The sequence below is a fragment of the Rhincodon typus genome, chromosome 33, assembly GCF_021869965.1.
Source record: "Rhincodon typus isolate 14 chromosome 33, sRhiTyp1.1, whole genome shotgun sequence".
In the NCBI taxonomy this organism is placed as follows: domain Eukaryota; kingdom Metazoa; phylum Chordata; class Chondrichthyes; order Orectolobiformes; family Rhincodontidae; genus Rhincodon; species Rhincodon typus.
In genome coordinates this window covers 6,228,780-6,247,027 of record NC_063364.1, presented here as the reverse complement: position 1 = coordinate 6,247,027, position 18,248 = coordinate 6,228,780, and the positions used below count along the sequence as shown (strand labels likewise).

Here is an 18,248-nt window from a genome sequence, read left to right as displayed (position 1 = left end):
TCCGACTCCCACTCTCTCCCTATTTATTTCAAAACCCCCTTCCCCTCCCCCTTTTCTGATGAAGGGTCTAGGCCCGAAACGTCAGCCTCTCTGCTCCTATGATGCTGCTTGGCCTGCTGTGTTCATCCAGCCCTGCACCTTGTTGTCTCGGATTCTCCAGCATCTGCAGTTCCTACTATCTCTAATAGTCCCAAAGGTGTCTTTTTGATATGCTGTCGGTATACCAATTTTAGTCTGCAGTTATTGTTTGAAGAAACAACATAAAATATCATTCACATTAATGCATTTTTACCTGACTCCAGAGAAATCTTAGAGATAATTTTATGCCTTTTATTTCTTAGTTGCTTGGACACAGCTAAGCTCCAAAGAAGCTGATGCACCTTAGTGCTAAATTCACTCAAACTCTGCTGCCATCTCAGAGAATCAAGTCTTTTGTGTTCGGTCCGATGTCCAACTTGCATTTTCTTTGAGTGTCCCTCCCAAGAAGAATGGATGAATTTTCCGTTTAACCCAACCTTCCTGATTACATTTCTTCCCATTTTTTTTCCATTTTCATGGCTGGGAGTATGGTCAGGTAACGTGCTTCCCACTGTCCACAGACTACGTGGTTGCCATTTGTCTATTTTTTTTAATTTCAGGTTTTTAATGGATTTAAAGTTCACCATCTGGTGGAATTTGAATTCATCGTCTCTTGAATATTAGCTTCAGGATTACTAGTCCAGTAACATTACCCTTACACCACCACCACCCCTAAATATTAGCAGATGCTGTTTCCTGTTTTGCAAAATTTGGTAATGTTCATTCACGTATTTTCTAGAGCTTAAAAAGAATGCAAAAACAAAGATGCCGCAAAAGCAAGCTATCCGTAACCCTCAAATTCTCAGTGTGCATAGAGTCTACATTCAAACCAGACAAGAAAAGCGGATTCACTTTACTGTAGGTGGTCGGGCCTATTTGCTTCCAAAAACCTCAATTGTGATTAGGTGCCCTGTAAGACGATTCCAGAAATCATTGATCAGATGGGAAAAAGATGGACACCATCTACAAAATGCAAAACAGATTGGAATCACAAAATCAGGATCACTAAAAATTCATAACCTTGAAGCAAGAGATATTGGTGTGTACAGTTGTATTGCGGGTCCTATTCGAGACACATTTGTCCTCAAATTGATTGGCAATGATAATAAATTAGTTGAACCACCCTCTTCCACTAAAGCAAAGATGAGACAAAATATTGGGCCAGAGAAGATGAGTCACAATGAATCTAACAGACTGGAAGATAAATGGACTCAAATGAGCAAGATGTGGCGAAGTTGGAGCAAAAAAAATGAATTTTATGTGGATGGTAGCCAAACGGAAGATAACATTTTCCTGCGTCTCCTTGGACATCATCTGAATTCTAGAGGAAAGGCTAATTTTGCAGATTTGTATGATTCACAAGAGCTTTATGATAAACATCTCGAAAGTTCCATTTTCCAGGGAGCCTACAGCATGGATACTGCACAGTTTGAAGAGATCTTACGAAATATAAGTCTGTGGATTGAATCTGGTGAACTACCTGAAGATTTTGCATCACAGCTCATGTACCAATTAGCAGCTGAGGTGTCCAGACCACAGGCAACTCTGGAGAAATGGAAGGCACCTCTTGATGATAATGCAACAAATTCAAAATTTTTAGATAAAGCTCCTAACACATCAGAAACATCCATCAATAAAGATACCCAACAACAGAGGGGGAAACAGAAGCCCCCTATTATTGTGAGAAAGAAGCAGGCTCCTGTGCTGCCTCAGAGAAATGTCACTATAGCAATTGGAACAATAGCATATCTGGCAGAAAATATTTCCAGTATAACACTGGTTTGTGAAGCAGTCGGAGTCCCTGAGCCAGAGGTCACTTGGACGAAGGATGGCGTACCAGTCAAATTTAATAAAAGGTATGGCAAGTGAATATATATTAATATTTTTAAGCGATAAACTTCTGTTTTTTTGTTGTGCATCTTGTTCATTGGTCACTTTGTACTCCATCCATGTTGTTTGTTATGTTGTAGAGTTTTTTTTTCTGGCAGGTGAGAATATGCTTTTATTAATTTTATGGAAATTATTGTCTCTGCAATCACATGATCAGTTAAAGGACAGCTTACGATATAAATGTTGAGTCAGACTGTTAAGTAATTTATTTTATGAACTTCAATTATCATACTTCTGTTCCCCATCTATAAGCTTCCTGAATGTATAATAATGAATGTTGAAATCACCAACTAAAAATTTATTTTGTCATCTTCAACTCACATAAAACTTGTATCAGGATCTGTTTTTAGATTAAGCATCTTGTCGTCTCTCGCCTGTGTGTATTTGCAAAGTCATTGTTATAGCACATTTCGTGAGGCCATTCACAGAAAATTTGGAAATGCTTAAACTAAAGATTGAATTTTTATAACATTTCTCTGAAGTAATGAATTGTTTTTGACAACAAGATGCAGGTGTCACTGATCATCATCAGTTGTACATTTGAAGGCAACCAACTGTTGATCATTTTCTAGATTTGTGGATCGCTTTTTTTCGTATTGATGTTAATAAACTGTTAGCACTGGCTGAGCTCGAGCAGAGGATATTACAGTTTGAACTTCGGATGTGAGGTGGAACGTTAGAGAGGATTGAGAGTGCCAAAAGATATTAAAGTCTAGTCCGGCCAGGATCAGCTGGTTTTCTCTGAGAAACATTTTACATCTTGTGCATATTGCCAAGTGTCGTTAGAAAACCTGCTGCATACAAGTTCATTGTAAGGTTTAATCCTCAGCTGACTGCCAACATAAGACTTCTGCAATCGATTATCTTCCTTTGGACATGATTCTGCTGTTTGAGAAATTTCAGTGGGTGCATCAGAGCAGCTATAAAACTTTCTGGAAATCCTCAAACTTTCCTCCTGTTTCATGATTTGTATTAATATGAAGAGATATTTTGTCGCTGATTTAAGCATTTTTACCCCATGATCTCTCCACTCTGCTCTGTAGCCTGTACCCCAATCATTGTGGTACAGGAAACAGGAAGTGCAGCCCATGGGGGGAGGGGAAGGGAAGGTAAACATACTTCATTCTGCTGAGTGGGAATGCTGGGAATCCCTCTAAGCCGGTGGGACATGCTTCAGGTGATTCATGCTGGGACCCATGTCTTGAATAACTAGGGATGTAGAGAAGTCTTTAAAATAACTAAAGGTGGGAATACTTGGGAGAAGGCTTCCAACGCAAGAAGATATGGCAGTACTGAGGGCCAGCTATCTGGATAACAATACCCAGGGCAGGACTGGAAGGAAGTGTGTCCAAACTTAGAAAAACAGCAGTAAATAGAGTTAAAGGGGAGAGAAGTGTAAAAAGGCAAAATTAGTGGCTCTTTATTTGATGTGTTCAGTATTTGGAACAATATAAATGAATTAACGGTGCAAATGATGTTAAGAGTATGATTTTATAGCCATTGTGGAGACATGGTTCCGAGGAGATCAAAGCTGGGAACTAAATATTCAGAGGTATGTGAAAAGAAAGGGTAGGGAGATAGCTTTGTTAGTGTGAGATAAGGGACTATCTTGCATTGGAAGATGTAGAACCCAAGTGGGTGGAGTTAAGAAATGAGGGAAGAAGACACTGATAGCAGTAGTTTGAAGGCCCCTAACAGTAGCTTTACTGTAGGATAGAGAATAAATCAAGAGATAATGAGGGCAAGTAAAAAAACACCAATACGTTGGCTCATTGGGGCTCAGTGGTTAGCACTGCTGCCTCACAGCACCAGGGACCTGGGGTCAATTCCATCCTCGGGCAAATGTCTGTGTGGAGTTTTCACATTCTCCCCTTGTCTGCATTGATTTCCTCTGGGTGCTCCGACTTCCTCCCATAATCCAAATTTGTGCAGGTCAGGTGGATTGACCGTGCTAAATTGCCCATAGTGAGCAGGGATATGCAGTTTAGGTGGATTAGCCGTGGGAAATGCAGGGTTACAGGGATGGGGTGAGGGGTGGGTCTGGGCGAGATGCTCTTCAGAGAGCCGGTGTTTACCTGATTTGCCAAATGGCCTGTTTCCACACTGCAGGGATTCTATGATTCTATTATTTATCATAGGTGACTTTAATCTTTATGTAGATTGGGAAGTCAGATTAGCAGAGGAAGCCATGAGGAAGAATTAATAGAACGCATTTGGAAAAATGTCCCTCAACAATGTGTCATAGATGAAACTAGTAATTAGACTATTTTGGATCTGGTGGTGGTGTAATGAATTAGGTTTAATAAATGATTTCAGAATAAAATATCCTGTGGGAAACAGTGACCATACAATGGTAGAAATTAGCATTCATTTGAAAGGGAGAAACCTAGGATGAAAACAACTGTGCTACACTTAAATAAGGGTAATTACAAAGGAATGAGCTATCTGAAATGGACTGGAAAGAAGATTAGCACAAGAGATGGTTGAGGAACAATGATAGATGTATAAGAAAATAGTTTGTAGCTCAAACCAAAGATATTTGGGAAAGAAGGATTCTAGGAAGGGACTAAACTAACATTGTTTAACTAGGGAAGTTAAAGATAGCATCAAATTGAGAGAAAAATCATGGAATGTGGGCAAAGATTAGTGGTAACACAGAGGATTCACGGTTTTGAAATGCAGCAAAAGATGATCAAAAAATAATAAAGGGAGAAGATAAACTTGGAGGCCAAATTTGCAGATATAACAAGAAAACAGAAAGAGCTTCTTTAGATATATATAAAAAGGAAGAGCTAGGCTAAGCTTATCATAGGCCCATTGGTTAACGAGACTGGGGAAATACTAATGGGGGCCACAAAATGGCAGAAGTGTTCAATAAATACTTTGCATCAGTCTTCACACTAGAAGATACTTCTGGTGTTCCGCAAATGCTAAATAATCAAAAGACAAAAGGAGGAGACGAAATAAATAGAATAGCTATCACGAGAGAAAAGTGCAAGGATAATTAGGGCTAAATACCAATGAGTCCCCTGGGCCTGATGGGATTCATCCTCAAACGTGAAAGGAAGTAGAAATACAGGTCGTCAATGCGTAGATAGTAATCTTCCAAGAATCCTTAGATTCTGGAAAAATCCAAAAGGATGGGAAAACTTCCACTGTAGCACATTTATATAAAAAGGGAAGAGACAGAAAAAACAGATAATTATTAGCCAGTTAGCTTAAATTGAGTTCATTACGAAGAATGCAAAAGCAGAGTATTTATAAATACATAACATGATCAAGCAGAATCAGCAAGGCTTAGCGAATGGGAACTTATGCCTGACAAATTTATTAAAACTCTTTGAGGAAGAAACAGGATTAATAAAGGTCATTATGAATGTCATATATTTGGATTTCAGAAGACGTTTATGGTACCACACTTTAGGCTACTTAACAAAATGAGAGGCCATGGTTTTGGCCATAGTATATGAGCATGGATCGACAATTGGCAAACTAATAGAAGATACAGAGTTGGTATGATTGGGTGAGGGTGCGGTGTGTAATTTCAGGATGATAACCTACAACTAATGAAGTGCCTTAGGGATCAGTTCTATGACCACAATTATTTTTACTACATATTAATAGCTTGAAGGAGGAAAGAAGTGTTTTGAGAGGTTAGTCATGGCTCACATTAACTTCATCCTGCTAAATTGCTATGCTCCTTTGCAATTTACCTACCGGTGCAACAGGTCCCCAGTAGACGTCATCTCCCTGGCCCTACAATCATTCCTGGAACATGTGGATAACAAGGATACATGTGCCAGTCTCCTACTTGTTGACTACAGCTCTGCCTTCAACACCACAATTCCAAACAAATTCATCTCTAAAGTCCAAGACCTAGATCTCAGCTCCCCGCTCTGTAACTGGATCCTCGACTTCCTGACTGATAGACCGCAATCAATAACAGTAGACAACAACACCTCCTCCACCATAATCCTCAACACTGGTGCCTCGCAAGGCTGCATATTCAGCTCCCTACTTTATTCCTTATACACTCACAACTGTGTGGCCAAATTCTGGCCCAACTCCATTTGCAAGTTTGCTGACAAACACCGCCATCGGAAGTCAGATCTCAAAGAACAGCAAGACAGAATACAGGAAAGAGATTGGGTGCTTAGCAGCGTGGTGTAAAGACAATAATTTCTCCATTGACATCAGCAAAACGAAGGAGCTAGTCATTTGCTTCTGGTAGGGGAGTAGGGGAGGGCACTCCCCTGTCTGTGTCATTGGTGCTGAGGTGAGGATGGATGAGAGCGTCAAGTTCCCGGAGGTGATGATCACCAACAAACTGTCCGGGTCCACCCACGTCGACGCAACAATCAAGAAAGCACAACAACTTTCCTACTTCCTTAGGAGGCTACGAAAATTCAGCATGTCCTCAAGCACTCTTATCAATTTTTATTGACACGCCATAGGATGCATCCTATCTGGATGGATCACAGCATGGTTTGGCAACTGCTCTGCCCAAGATTGCAAAAATTTACCCATGATGTTTAGGGATGTGCAGGCTAGGTGGGTTAGAGATTGGGTAGGAGGCCGGTTCTGGGTGGGATGCTCTTCCAGGGGTCGTGTGGACTCGATAAGTCAAATAGCCTGCATCCACACCATAGGGATTCTATAAAATTACAGAGAGTTGTGAATGCAGCCATCACGAAAGCCGGCCTCTCTTTCATTGACTCCATCAATAATTCCCTCTACCTCAGGAAAGCAAAGACCCATCCACCCCAGTTGTATTCTCTTCTGCCCTCTTCCATTGGCCAAAAGATACAAAAGTTTAAAAACACAGACCAACAGCTTCAAGAACAGCTTCTTCCTCACTGTTCTCAGACTTTTGAACAGATCTCTCAAATGTTAATGTTGAGCTCTCTTTGCACCTTCTCTGCGGATATAGCACCATATTCTGCAGTCTGTTCAGCTGCCCTGATGCACTTTGTATGGTATCATCTGCTTGTGTAGCAAACAAAACAACACTTTTCACTGTATCTCGGTATATGTGACAACAATAAATCAAACTCGTGTGCAAATGACACAAGAATAGGAGGGAAGGTAAATGGTGAAGATGGCACAGTTTGTAGAGGAATATAGACAAGATAAGTATGTGGCAGATGGGGTATAATGTGGATCAATGTGATGTAAAGAATTCTTTGCCAAGAATAGAGGAGCTGATTTTTATTTAAATGGAGAAAGATGCAGAAAGCAGCAGCACAGCAAGATTTGGGGGTATTTGTACATAAATCACAGAAAGCGAGCATCCGAATTCAACAGGTAACAGGGAAGGCAAATGGAATGCTGGCATTTATTTGAAAGGAAATGGAGTAGATGATGTTGAGACCTTGCTAAAAGTATAGAAAGTATAGAATTAGACTACACCTTGGATATTCAAATGTTTCTTCTTTCAAGTTGTACTTCATCTGGATCAGATAGATTAAATCATTTTTCCAATATTACCTCTTTTGTTTGTTTACAAAACTGAGTTCTAGTAATGGGGTTATTTTGAAATCAGTTATGAAATAAGCAATTTATTCACAAGTAAATTTACAAATATTCAAGCAACAATAGACCAAGTTAAAATATACACTAAGGAGTAAATGCGATGAGATTCTACAACATTGTTTATTTACATTCTTGCGTAGCTTGAGTTATTTCAGTTAGTACTTTCATTGCCAAAGATAACACTGCCCAGAATTATTCTTGACAGTGAGTTGATGTTCTGTGGCATTTCTCATAGGCAGCAGTGCACCTTTAGTGAGGTTTGGGCTATGTGCCACATTTTCCTCACAGCAGTTTAGCTATCCACAGTAATATAGCCCAATTTGTGCAATGTTGATCCATGTTTTGAAGTTGTAATGCCATTCTCACTATGAATATGACAGCAGCACCTGGAATCCACTTGTATGCATTAGAATGTGGAAATCCAAATATTTCGCAGAGTGGATCTCTGCTTCTCTCCACCGGGTTAGAAGTTGGAAGTCCTGTAGTTGGAAATCTTGATATCATGTGAATTTCCTTTTTTAAGATAATAGTCTTCTTGTAAAATCCATTGAAAAATATTACACCTTGCTGAATAAGGTGCAACTGGGTTTTTAATTGCAAAATCCATGTTGCTAAATAATTGAATTTTACAGGATGACATGATCCCCACCCCTCAAATAAATGGATAGTGGGAAGTCAGCACAGATCTCATCATTACTTTCAACAGTCTCTTTGGCCTTGAAAAATGTTTTGTTTTAATTTGTGAAATGTCACATTTCAGCATTATGATTTCAGGTTGTTGAGAATGCTAGACAAAAAGAATAAATGACTGTCACACAATCATTTAACAATTTCTGGAGCCACTGAAAGGCATCCCATCCCCACACCCATGCCTCCAACCTTTCGGACTCTGGACTGAATGAAGTTGTTGAGCTTAATTCGCCCAGACCTTGGCCAAGTTCGTGAGGAATTGGGGATCAGAAACAATAGTTGGTTTTCAACCTCTCCCAGGTGGCTTTGTGGATAAGTTTGTGAGGAGGAGGAGAAGCATGGGTTTGTGTCTGAGTACCTCCAACTCTTTCACACACTCTTTTAAACACATTGAACTCGACCCCATATACATTCCATTACGGAGGAAACCCGGAAGTGAGGCAATCCATCGCAACGGACCCCAGAGTTTAAAAGCCAGGCTGGAAAACACACTGACGCTTCATCAGAGGCTGCACTGAGGATGTTACCAAGCACAGTAACGAAACGTCTGCGGAACAACAAACCAGCTCGGCGAGCCAACCGACCTCAACACCCACAACCCGAGCTACAAATCTACTCCAAAACCTTAGACACTCCCTCATTGCCTCCCACATGGTCCGTTCCAGTACCTTGCTGTCTCTCACACACACACATGCACGCAGACTCACACATTCTCTCTCTCCCTTTCGCATGCTCTGTCTCTCCCCTCTCGCATGCTCTGTCTCCCCCTCTCGCACTCTTTGTCTCTCGCAGTCTCTCCCGCTTGCACTCGCTCTCTCTCCACCACTGATCCCATACACACTCTTTCTTTCTTTCTCTCTTGACAAGATGAGTTGGCCTAACATGTGTCATTTGCAATAAAAACAGTTTTAGAGGGGGAAAAAAATGCAAAGTACCGCTGATGTTAATTTATATCATTCACAAGTTTTACTAGCTTTTCCTATTTGCCTGCTCTGTCCCACCCTTCCACTCACTCACAGATATATGTGCACTCGTGTAAATTTTGAGTTGCAGTGGATGTATTTTGAGGGCGGTGAGTGAGCAGTGCATCATGAGAGTTGTAGCTCAGGAGGTCTACTTCAACATCTTGAATGCAATCAGACAGAGAGTCAGCACCCGTTCACAAAGGATTCTCCTACTCCTAGCCTCATCCCTGAGATTGAGTTTGGGCCTGCAGAACCACCCAGCAAGCATTCAGTCCCTTGCAGCAGCCTGTTGGGAGCTAGGCTGCACAGCCTGGGCCTTTCATAGGAAGCGGGCCATTTGGCCCATCGAGTCTACACTGACCCTTGGAAGGTCATCCCACCCGATTCCCATTACCCCACATTTACTGTGGCTGATCATCTAGCCTGCAAATCTTTGGCCTGTGGGAGGAAACCAGAGCACCCAGCAGAAACCCATGGAGACATAGGGATAATGTGCGCAATCCACAAAGACAGTCACCCAAGGCTGAAATCAAACCCGGATCACGGGAGATGTGAGGCAACAGTGTTACATTTTTACTTTTAGGTTCATTTAGTTTTCCTGTTAGTTAGCCTGGGTATTCTGACTGGTAGAGATCAAAGGAATGCTTAAATCTCTTATTGGCAAGAAGGTTCAAAGGTATATATGCATCGAGATAATGGGAGCAGCGTTTATTATAGCAGTGGAGACTGAAATTCTCCTAAGTCCCAGAAAAGTATGAAAATGTCAAGTTGGTGGCAGTAATAGCTCAGTGATTAGCACTGCTGCCTCACAGCACTGGGGACCCAAACTGCCAGTGGAAGTGGTGGATGCAGGTACAATTGCAGTATTTAAAAGACATTTGGATAAGTGCATGAATAGGAAAGATTTGAAGGGATATGGGCCAAGCGCAGGCAAGTTTAGTTTGGGAACATGATCAGCATGGACTCGTTGGCCCGAAGGATCCATTTTCGTGCTGTATAACTCTACAAAAAGAAAATCTCACTGAAAAAGGCAGTTTGAAAATTGCAAGTTACCAAGAGGGAAAAGAATTCAAGAAATCCTCAAAAGCTCAGACTCGCTTTGGGTTAATTTTGGGATGTCTGTGTAAAGAATATTGTGAGATATACTGTGAAGTGTGTTTTCTTTCAGTTGGGCTAAGATGAAAATGGGACTTATTCCATCCTGTGTGAAGTATACATTGCCTACAAAAATTGTATTTAGCTAACAGTGATGCTTGGGCAAATCACAGTTGTTCATCTTATCATGCAATTGATGATAGATGCAGCACTTTTAATATAAATTGATGTATTATTTAAACAAGCTTTGCATTTTGAGCATTTTAAAGATAATTATTTACATTTAGAAGTGCCATTAGTGTTCACTTGTTAGACATGTGCAACGTCCAACTCATGCTCCTAAGATCTGACAATTAGTCATTTTTTTTAAAGCAAACATCTTAAAACTTGAAATATTGATGTGTAATTCTTTCTACTACTAATGGATGTTCAAATTTCTTCTTTAAAAGTTCTTGATCTCTATAGGGATCGTAACATTTCTAGCTTTGTATGCTGGCGCACACAGATGTATATTGGTTCATGGAATGTGGGAAATAGGAGCAGGAGTAGGCATGACCCTAACAGTAAATTGTTTCAGAAATTTGCTTCATCCCATGGTCTGGAATAGTTGCAGATGCTGGTGCTCGCTAAGTGGAAGCTCACTGAGCTAAACAGTGCATGTTCTTATTCTATTATTGCACAAATCTAGCGAGGCACTATACCTTTAAGACAGCTAGATGATCATGTGACTTATGACACTCAAGTATAAAAGTTCTACAACTTGGAGTAGTCAGTGTGATTAGTCAGTACAGTTCAGTGAAGTCTATCTATAAGTTAGGGAGCTAGTCAGCTGTATATGTAAAGTAGTAGTAATCTAAGCGAGCATTGCACACAGACTACATATGTAAGTTTGAAATGTACGTAGTTAATGTTGGTAATAAACTTCAAGACATCTGTCTCCACAAGAAACTAGCCTCAGTGATGCATGTCGCATGGTCATTACACCACATCATGGTGGCAACAAGTGAATACTATAGTCGGGTGACAGTAAGTGGCTACAAAAGGGCGGAAGATTTCAGTTATGGCAGTTTGGAGACATTCCGTTGCTTACAGTCATCCGTCACTTATCTGAGTTCAGAGTCAAAGTTATAACTACAACTGAGACTGAAGGCTACAACTTTACTGAAGCAAGAAATATTAGTGACCACTTACCCTCTTTTAAACACAAGGCCATAGTTGATCTGTTATTTTTATGGCAGTTTTAAAGGTGCTGAAGGACAGTGTCAATCTAAGAAAGCAATCCTACAGTAAAATACAAAATAAAGAACTGAGGAAGAAAATGTTTTTATTTTTAAATAAAGCTTAACTGTTCATAGTATCAGTTGATCCCGCCATGTTGTTTCTTCAGGAAAGGCATGAAAACGTGACATCACTTTGATACTTCCTTAATGTGAACATCACCTAAAAGCACTGCTCTGTGATTTATTTTCAAACACGTATAAAAACACAGCAACAAGAAGGAGATAAAAAAAACCAACATAAAGTTAAATAATCATGATTCTGCAATGCAGATCATTACAAGTATAATTCCAACCTTTAAAAAGCACAGAGTAGTACAGGAAGGATGGAAAACAAATATCTAACCCTGGATTGGCACTCTATAGATACTCTGCCAGAATTCCAATTATTTAAAGAAAGAATGAATCTTCTCTTTGCTCACTATCTGTATGTCTACAAGTAGAGTCAGGCAATCAGATGCCTTGTGCTTTGGGAAATGAAGGATTGTAATTAATAAAATCTTCAAGCATTTCAAGTGATGATCACAAAGATCCAGACACAATTTTCCAAATTTTTAGAAGATCAATTTCTGGATTTACAGCCTTGAGTTCATGTGATACTACCAACAGTCATGTGATATGATCCCAGATGACAATTTCCAGTGCTCTTAACCAACTGTTAAACTCTACTAAAAACAAAGATAGTCAGATACATGTTACATTACTAGAAAGAAAGGATCAAATGGTATAAGAGCATGATCAGCAACAATGCAGAAAGTTAGCCCAAATTAAACCAGTGCAAAGTATCAGAATTTAAAAAGTTTGTATGTATACATGAGTTCATGGAATGATATTGCATTGTTGTGTCTGTACCAATCCTATTGTATTGCCACAAACCATGTCAAATCAGGCAATGAAATAAACATCACATCTAAATTATACATGACCAACCATCATACATGCAAAATGTTGACCCAAATACCCATACCAGGCAACAATCATACATTTATAACATCAAGTATACATCCATCCACAATGACACTCAGCTTACTGCAGCTTGAAGCTATACAGCCAAGTTACTCTATCTCTACAAGGACAAGATCTGGTCATTTTATACATTTGCCAAAGCATTATCTTGATCTATAAAGATAACGTACTAATATGCACTCTTGCAGATGTTTTTCAGAACAGATTTCCTATTCTTGAAAGGGAAAAGGGAGGATGTATTGTTGCACAGATCTTAGCAAGGCACTATACCTTTAAAACAGCTTAATGGCATCACAACATCTAACTCTCTGGTATAAAGGGTCTACATTCTCACTGTCAGTAGTCGATATAGTTCTGTGTCAGCCATTTATCAGTTAGACAGCAAGTTAAAAGTGAGCATAGTACACAGACTGTGTATGTCAGTCTGTATTAATGTTAATAAACTCCAAGACATCCATCTCCACAAGAACCCAATCTTTGTGTTACATGTTACATGGGCTAACACATAACAAACACATTTCACCAAAGCTGATATTTGTTCACTGTGATATCTTACTTTGGGGATTTCATAGGGTAGATTCAGAGAAATTGTTCCCTCGAGAATGAGGAGGCATTTTTATAATTTAGATGGAAGCCAATCACGTTGTGAAGTATTATTTTACATGGAAGGTCATGGAAATCTGGGATTCTCTGTGAATATCAGTGAATATCAATTGGAGCTAATGAGACTAAGATCAGTAGATTTTGGGCATGTAGTTTCTCCAACCTAGCACCCTTACATGATCCAGCATAAAAGCTCCATTTATTTCAAACCCTTCTTTGAGACTATAGGCATTTATTGCTGTTGCTGCTAGTATGATTTTTAGGTGCAACTTGGCACACAATCCTATCTTATAAGTTATCAGTTTGCGGTGGATTAATGGAGTATTATAGTGTTATTGTAGAAAGCAAGGGAACCTTGCAAATCATATGCCCACATACGTGAGTGTGTGCTGCACCCATTTTTCAAAGGTTCCTCACCATCCTATTATCTCAGAAGATTGTCCCTGATGAGAATTTTTTAGGAAGTGGTTATTGTTCAAAAATATATCAAGTGCAAACTGTACTGAAAGTAATGTAAAGTACATAGGACCCTCCTGGATTTCACTCCTTTCCATTTAGAGCCCGGGTTGAGGAACTGGACAGCCTTCTCAGATGAAGTGTACAGCTTTAATGTACTGGCATACCCTCTAGTGGCCATTGTTGATCAGTCCATCATCGGTTCCACCTTCAGCCATTGCAAATTTAAATAATTTATTTCAATGTATTTCCTATCCTTTTCAACCTGGAAGATTGTTTCTGTCTCTTTGCTGAAGAATGTTTGTTTCCTGTTAATGCCCTCTTGTGTTTCATAAAAACCATTAAATACTGGCTTCTTAGTGCCCAGTTTTCAAAGCACTGAATTCTGTTTTACTTCATAATTACTACTGCTTCACGCATGCACATTTCTGGTGCTAGATGCAGTGCCACCATTCTGCTGAGAACATTAGTGCAAATTCATCTAATGTCCATTGAAAGTTTTCTAAATAGGCAGATCAAGATATGCAAGTATCAGAACGTCCAGCAGCAGATAGGACCCCAAACCCCCACCATCGGCACTGTTAAAAAGAATATCCCCTCAGGATGTAATACATTTCAACAAGACCACCTGTCATTCTTCCAAACTTCCCAATCTTTCCTCATGAGAAAAACCTGTCAACCCAGATGTTAATCGAGTGAACCCCTTCAAGTTAGTGGCTCACTGAATCTACTGGCTGCTGTTGTGTTTGTGGAAATGTTTGATGGTTACTTGATGTTGCTGTCATCTACAGTGAGGTGGAGGTGGTAAAGTAGAAGGTCTAACAAAAGATGGTGCAGTGCTGGATTTAATTCTGGGGAGTGAAGCCAGGCAGGTGTTAGATGTGACATTGGGGTGAGTGTTTTGGTGATAGCGATCACAACACAATTTTTTTGTGGAGAAGGTAAAAGATCATCTGTTAAGAAAAAGGGTTTTTGACTGGAGGGAAGGCAGATTTTATTAAAACAAGGCAGGGTCTGACCAGAGTAGACTGGCAACAGCTACTTCTGGGAAGTTACAGCAGAACAGTGGGAGGCATTCTGAAATGTACTGTGGGTACTACAGGCCCATCATATTTTTTATGGTGAAATGTAGGAGCAACAAGCCCAGAGAACCCTGGATGTCTAGGAATATTCAGGAAAAGAGAAGATTTTGGCAGATTTGAAGGGAGGAAATTAACAGAGACTCTAGTGGAGCATAGAAAGTACAGGGTTTACTTAAGGAAGCTATGGGGAGAGCAAAGGGCATGAGAGACATTGGGTAAAGTTAGGGACGTCCCAAGCTATTCTATAAGTATATTAAGGGGAAGGGAATAAGGGGAAAGAGTAAGGTCCCTTATGGACCAAGGGGATGATCTGTGCGTGGACCTGAATAGCAGCAGTCTGGAGACCACTGGCAATGGGCCAGTCACAGAAAGATGCAACTGACAACGCTATAGGGAAAGGAGCATTCATTGGAGAGAGTGCACAAACAGATTTACAGGAATGAGCCACTTCAATTATTCAAAAAGATTGGAGAAGTTGAGACTTGGAGAGGAGAAGGCGAAGAAGAGATCTGATAGGAGTTTTCAAAGTCGTGGAGGGTCTGAACATAGTGGATAGGGAGAAACTAATCCCACTTGTAATTGGATTGAGAACCAGACAGCACAGTTTGAAAATGGTTTGCGAAAGAAGGAAATGCCTGGTGAAGAAAAAACTGTTTTAATTCAACGAATACTTAGGGTATGGGGTGCACTGCCTAGTAATGAGGTGTAGTCCGGTTCAGTTTTGGCATTCCAGAGGGCCATGGACAATTATTTAAATAGATACATGCAGGGTTATGAGGAAAAGGCAGGAATATGGCACTAAATTAAGATGCTCAGACAGTTGGTACAGTCGTGATAGTCCAGGTGACTTCTCTCTGCAATGTGACAGTTCTGTGAATTCACTAACCTTGACTACCTGTTTGAGGTCATTTCATTTTTGCAGTGTTGCTTCCAGATCCTTGGGAGGAGACTGCAGGCGTTGATCGCCTTGATTACCTGCTCCCACTGCCTTTTGTAAGTTTTTCCAATGATTACTTGACCACCTTTTGAATGATGACATCTGTTCTCCTCTCCAATTCCTGCGCCAGTGCGGTGTTGAAAGACCTTGGAGCCTGCTGACTTCTGTTTTGTGTATTCCTTTCAGTTCGGGGCCAGAATGCAGTTATAGAATGACACTCAGCACTGGCATCAATCAGAATGTCTCTCATTTGTGAAGTAACTCATGCCAGCTTCCCGGGACTGCACACCCCTTGGTTCAGGCATGTTGTCTTCCAGCAGCATGCTTAAAACAGGCTGTGCACAATGATTAAATAAATGATCAGTATTCTGAAGCATGTGTGCTACCTACAGCTGAAGGAATGGACATGAGGTAACCTTGCTTAGCAAATCTGTCCATTATCAGGGACTGTCTAATTCTAATTCTGCACCCATGATCCTTACAGATTGACATTATCTATGATCAGCTTTAATGTATTTCCCTCCATTACCGGTGCTTTTTTAAAATATTAGTTAATGAGGTGTGGCCGTTGCCTGTCCCTGGTTGCCAGTAAGAGGCATTATCAGCCACGGTGCCTGATTGCTGTGTAACTTGAGTGCAGTTATAACTTTTTACTGTTAATGATAATGGAAAAAAAATACAGAAATAAACGCAACAAGCCCTTTTGCTAGGTGAGAAACTTTGAACCGTGTTAAATTTCACTAATAATGTGTTTGCACTATGTTCTGAGTGATTAGCATGGTAACAGGATGAGGGCATCACTGGCTAGGCCAGCATTTATTGCCCATTCCTAATTGCCCAGAGGGTAGCTAAGAGTGAACCACATTGCTGTGGGTCTGAAGTCACATGTAGGCCAGACCAGGTAAGGACAGAAGTTCCCTTCCCCAAAGAGCACTAGTGAACCAGGTGGGTTTTTCCAACAATTGGAAGTGTTTCAACATTCTTTATTCGTTTATGGGATATGGATGCCATAGGCTGGGCAAACATTTATTGCCTATCCGTAATTATCCTGGAGCTGAATAGATTGCTTGGCCAATTAAGAGCCACCCATATAGTTGACTTTTAATTCATATTTCAACATCTGCCATTGTGGGATTCAAACCCTTGCCTCCCGAATATTAGCCTGGAGTTCTGGATTACTAGTCCAGTGGCATTACCACTACACCACCATTTCTGCACTTGGGTGCTGAAGTTAACTTAGAATTAATTCCTACATCCAAATTGCGGACAAAGTCACCTCCACATTGCTGAACACTCCTCTTTCTGTCAACATCAGTACAGCCTGTGTTCCAGAGATGGTTTTATATAAGACCATCCTGTAAAGGACTGTCTGATCACGAAGTCATAGATGCATACAGCACAGCCCAAACTGTTCATGCCGACCACATTTCCTAAACTGAACTAGTCCCATTTGCCTGCATTTGACCCTTGGCCCTCTAAACTTATCCTATCTGTGTACCTGTCCAAAAGTCTTTTTAAATGTTGTAATTGTAACTGCCTCTACCGCTTCCTCTAGCAGCTTGTTCCATATATGTACCACCCTCTGTGTGAAAAAGTTGCCCCTCACCCCTTTTAAATCTTGCCCCTCTCACCTGAAACCTATGCCCTGTAGTTTTGGACTACCCATAGCCTGGGGAAAAGACCTTGGCTGTTTGCCTTATCTATGCCCCTCACGATTTTATAAACCTCCAGAAGGTCACCCCTCAGCCCTCCATGCTCCATGGGAAAAAAAGTCCCAGCCTATCCAGCCTCTCCTCATAACTCAAACCCTCCAGTCTTGGTGACATCCTTTTTTGCACCCATTGCAGTTTAATAACATCCTTTCCAACGAGAATTGTAGGCAGTGCTCCAAATCTGGCCTTACCAAAGTCTTGTACAGCTGTATCATGACATCCCAACTCCTGTACCCAATGCTGTGACTGATGAAGTGGAGGTGCCGGTTTTGGACTGGGGTGGACAGTCAGAAGTCGCACAATACTAGGTTATAGTCCAACAGATTTAGTTGAAATCACAAGCTTTCAGAGTGCTGCTCCTTCACCAGGTGAAGTCAACCCGCCTTTATCACCCTGCCTACCTGTGACGCCACTTTGAAGGAACTATGTACCTGCGTGCCTAGGTCTCTCTGTTTGACAAAACTCCCCAGTGGCCCTATCATCTGTCTAAATTCTGCCAGGGTGCTACCTATTTACTGCCTAAACTCTAGCATGTGAGATAGATTGAATGTACATATCATTTGTCCAGTGGCAACACAACACTTAACATTAGAATTAGGTTTACTGTCATGTGTACTTAAGTACAGAAATACAGTAGTTCAGTGAAAAGTTTGCAATGTCACCACATATAGCACCACCTTAGCTCTAAAGAATTTAGGCACAAATCTTAGATACAAAATAGAGAACCTCTGTTGGTTCTTATGAACTGTGACTAGATTTCACAGTAAAATAATTTGACCAACTCGTCCTTGCTGGTGTTTATGCTGCATTAGAATCTCCTCCCATTCTACTTCATTAAATGCTATCAGTATAATATCCTTTCTTCAATTTGATTTCATTGAGGTTCCTATTGACTACATTTTGCTATTCACCTCAACTATTCCATGAAGTATTATGATCCATATTCTAATCCCTGAGTAAACGCA

The 18,248-nt window shown here is 40.5% G+C and overlaps 1 protein-coding gene across 1 annotated transcript in view; it reads left to right on the top strand.

The window, feature by feature from the left end:
• The window catches only part of adamtsl3 (ADAMTS-like 3), a 573,867-nt gene that overhangs the window by 484,189 nt on the left and 71,430 nt on the right, over positions 1–18,248 (top strand). The window contains exon 21 of the mRNA XM_048616129.1: positions 818–1,934. Within this exon, the coding sequence (XP_048472086.1) occupies positions 818–1,934 (1,117 nt within the window). The remainder of the gene's footprint in view (positions 1–817; positions 1,935–18,248) is intronic.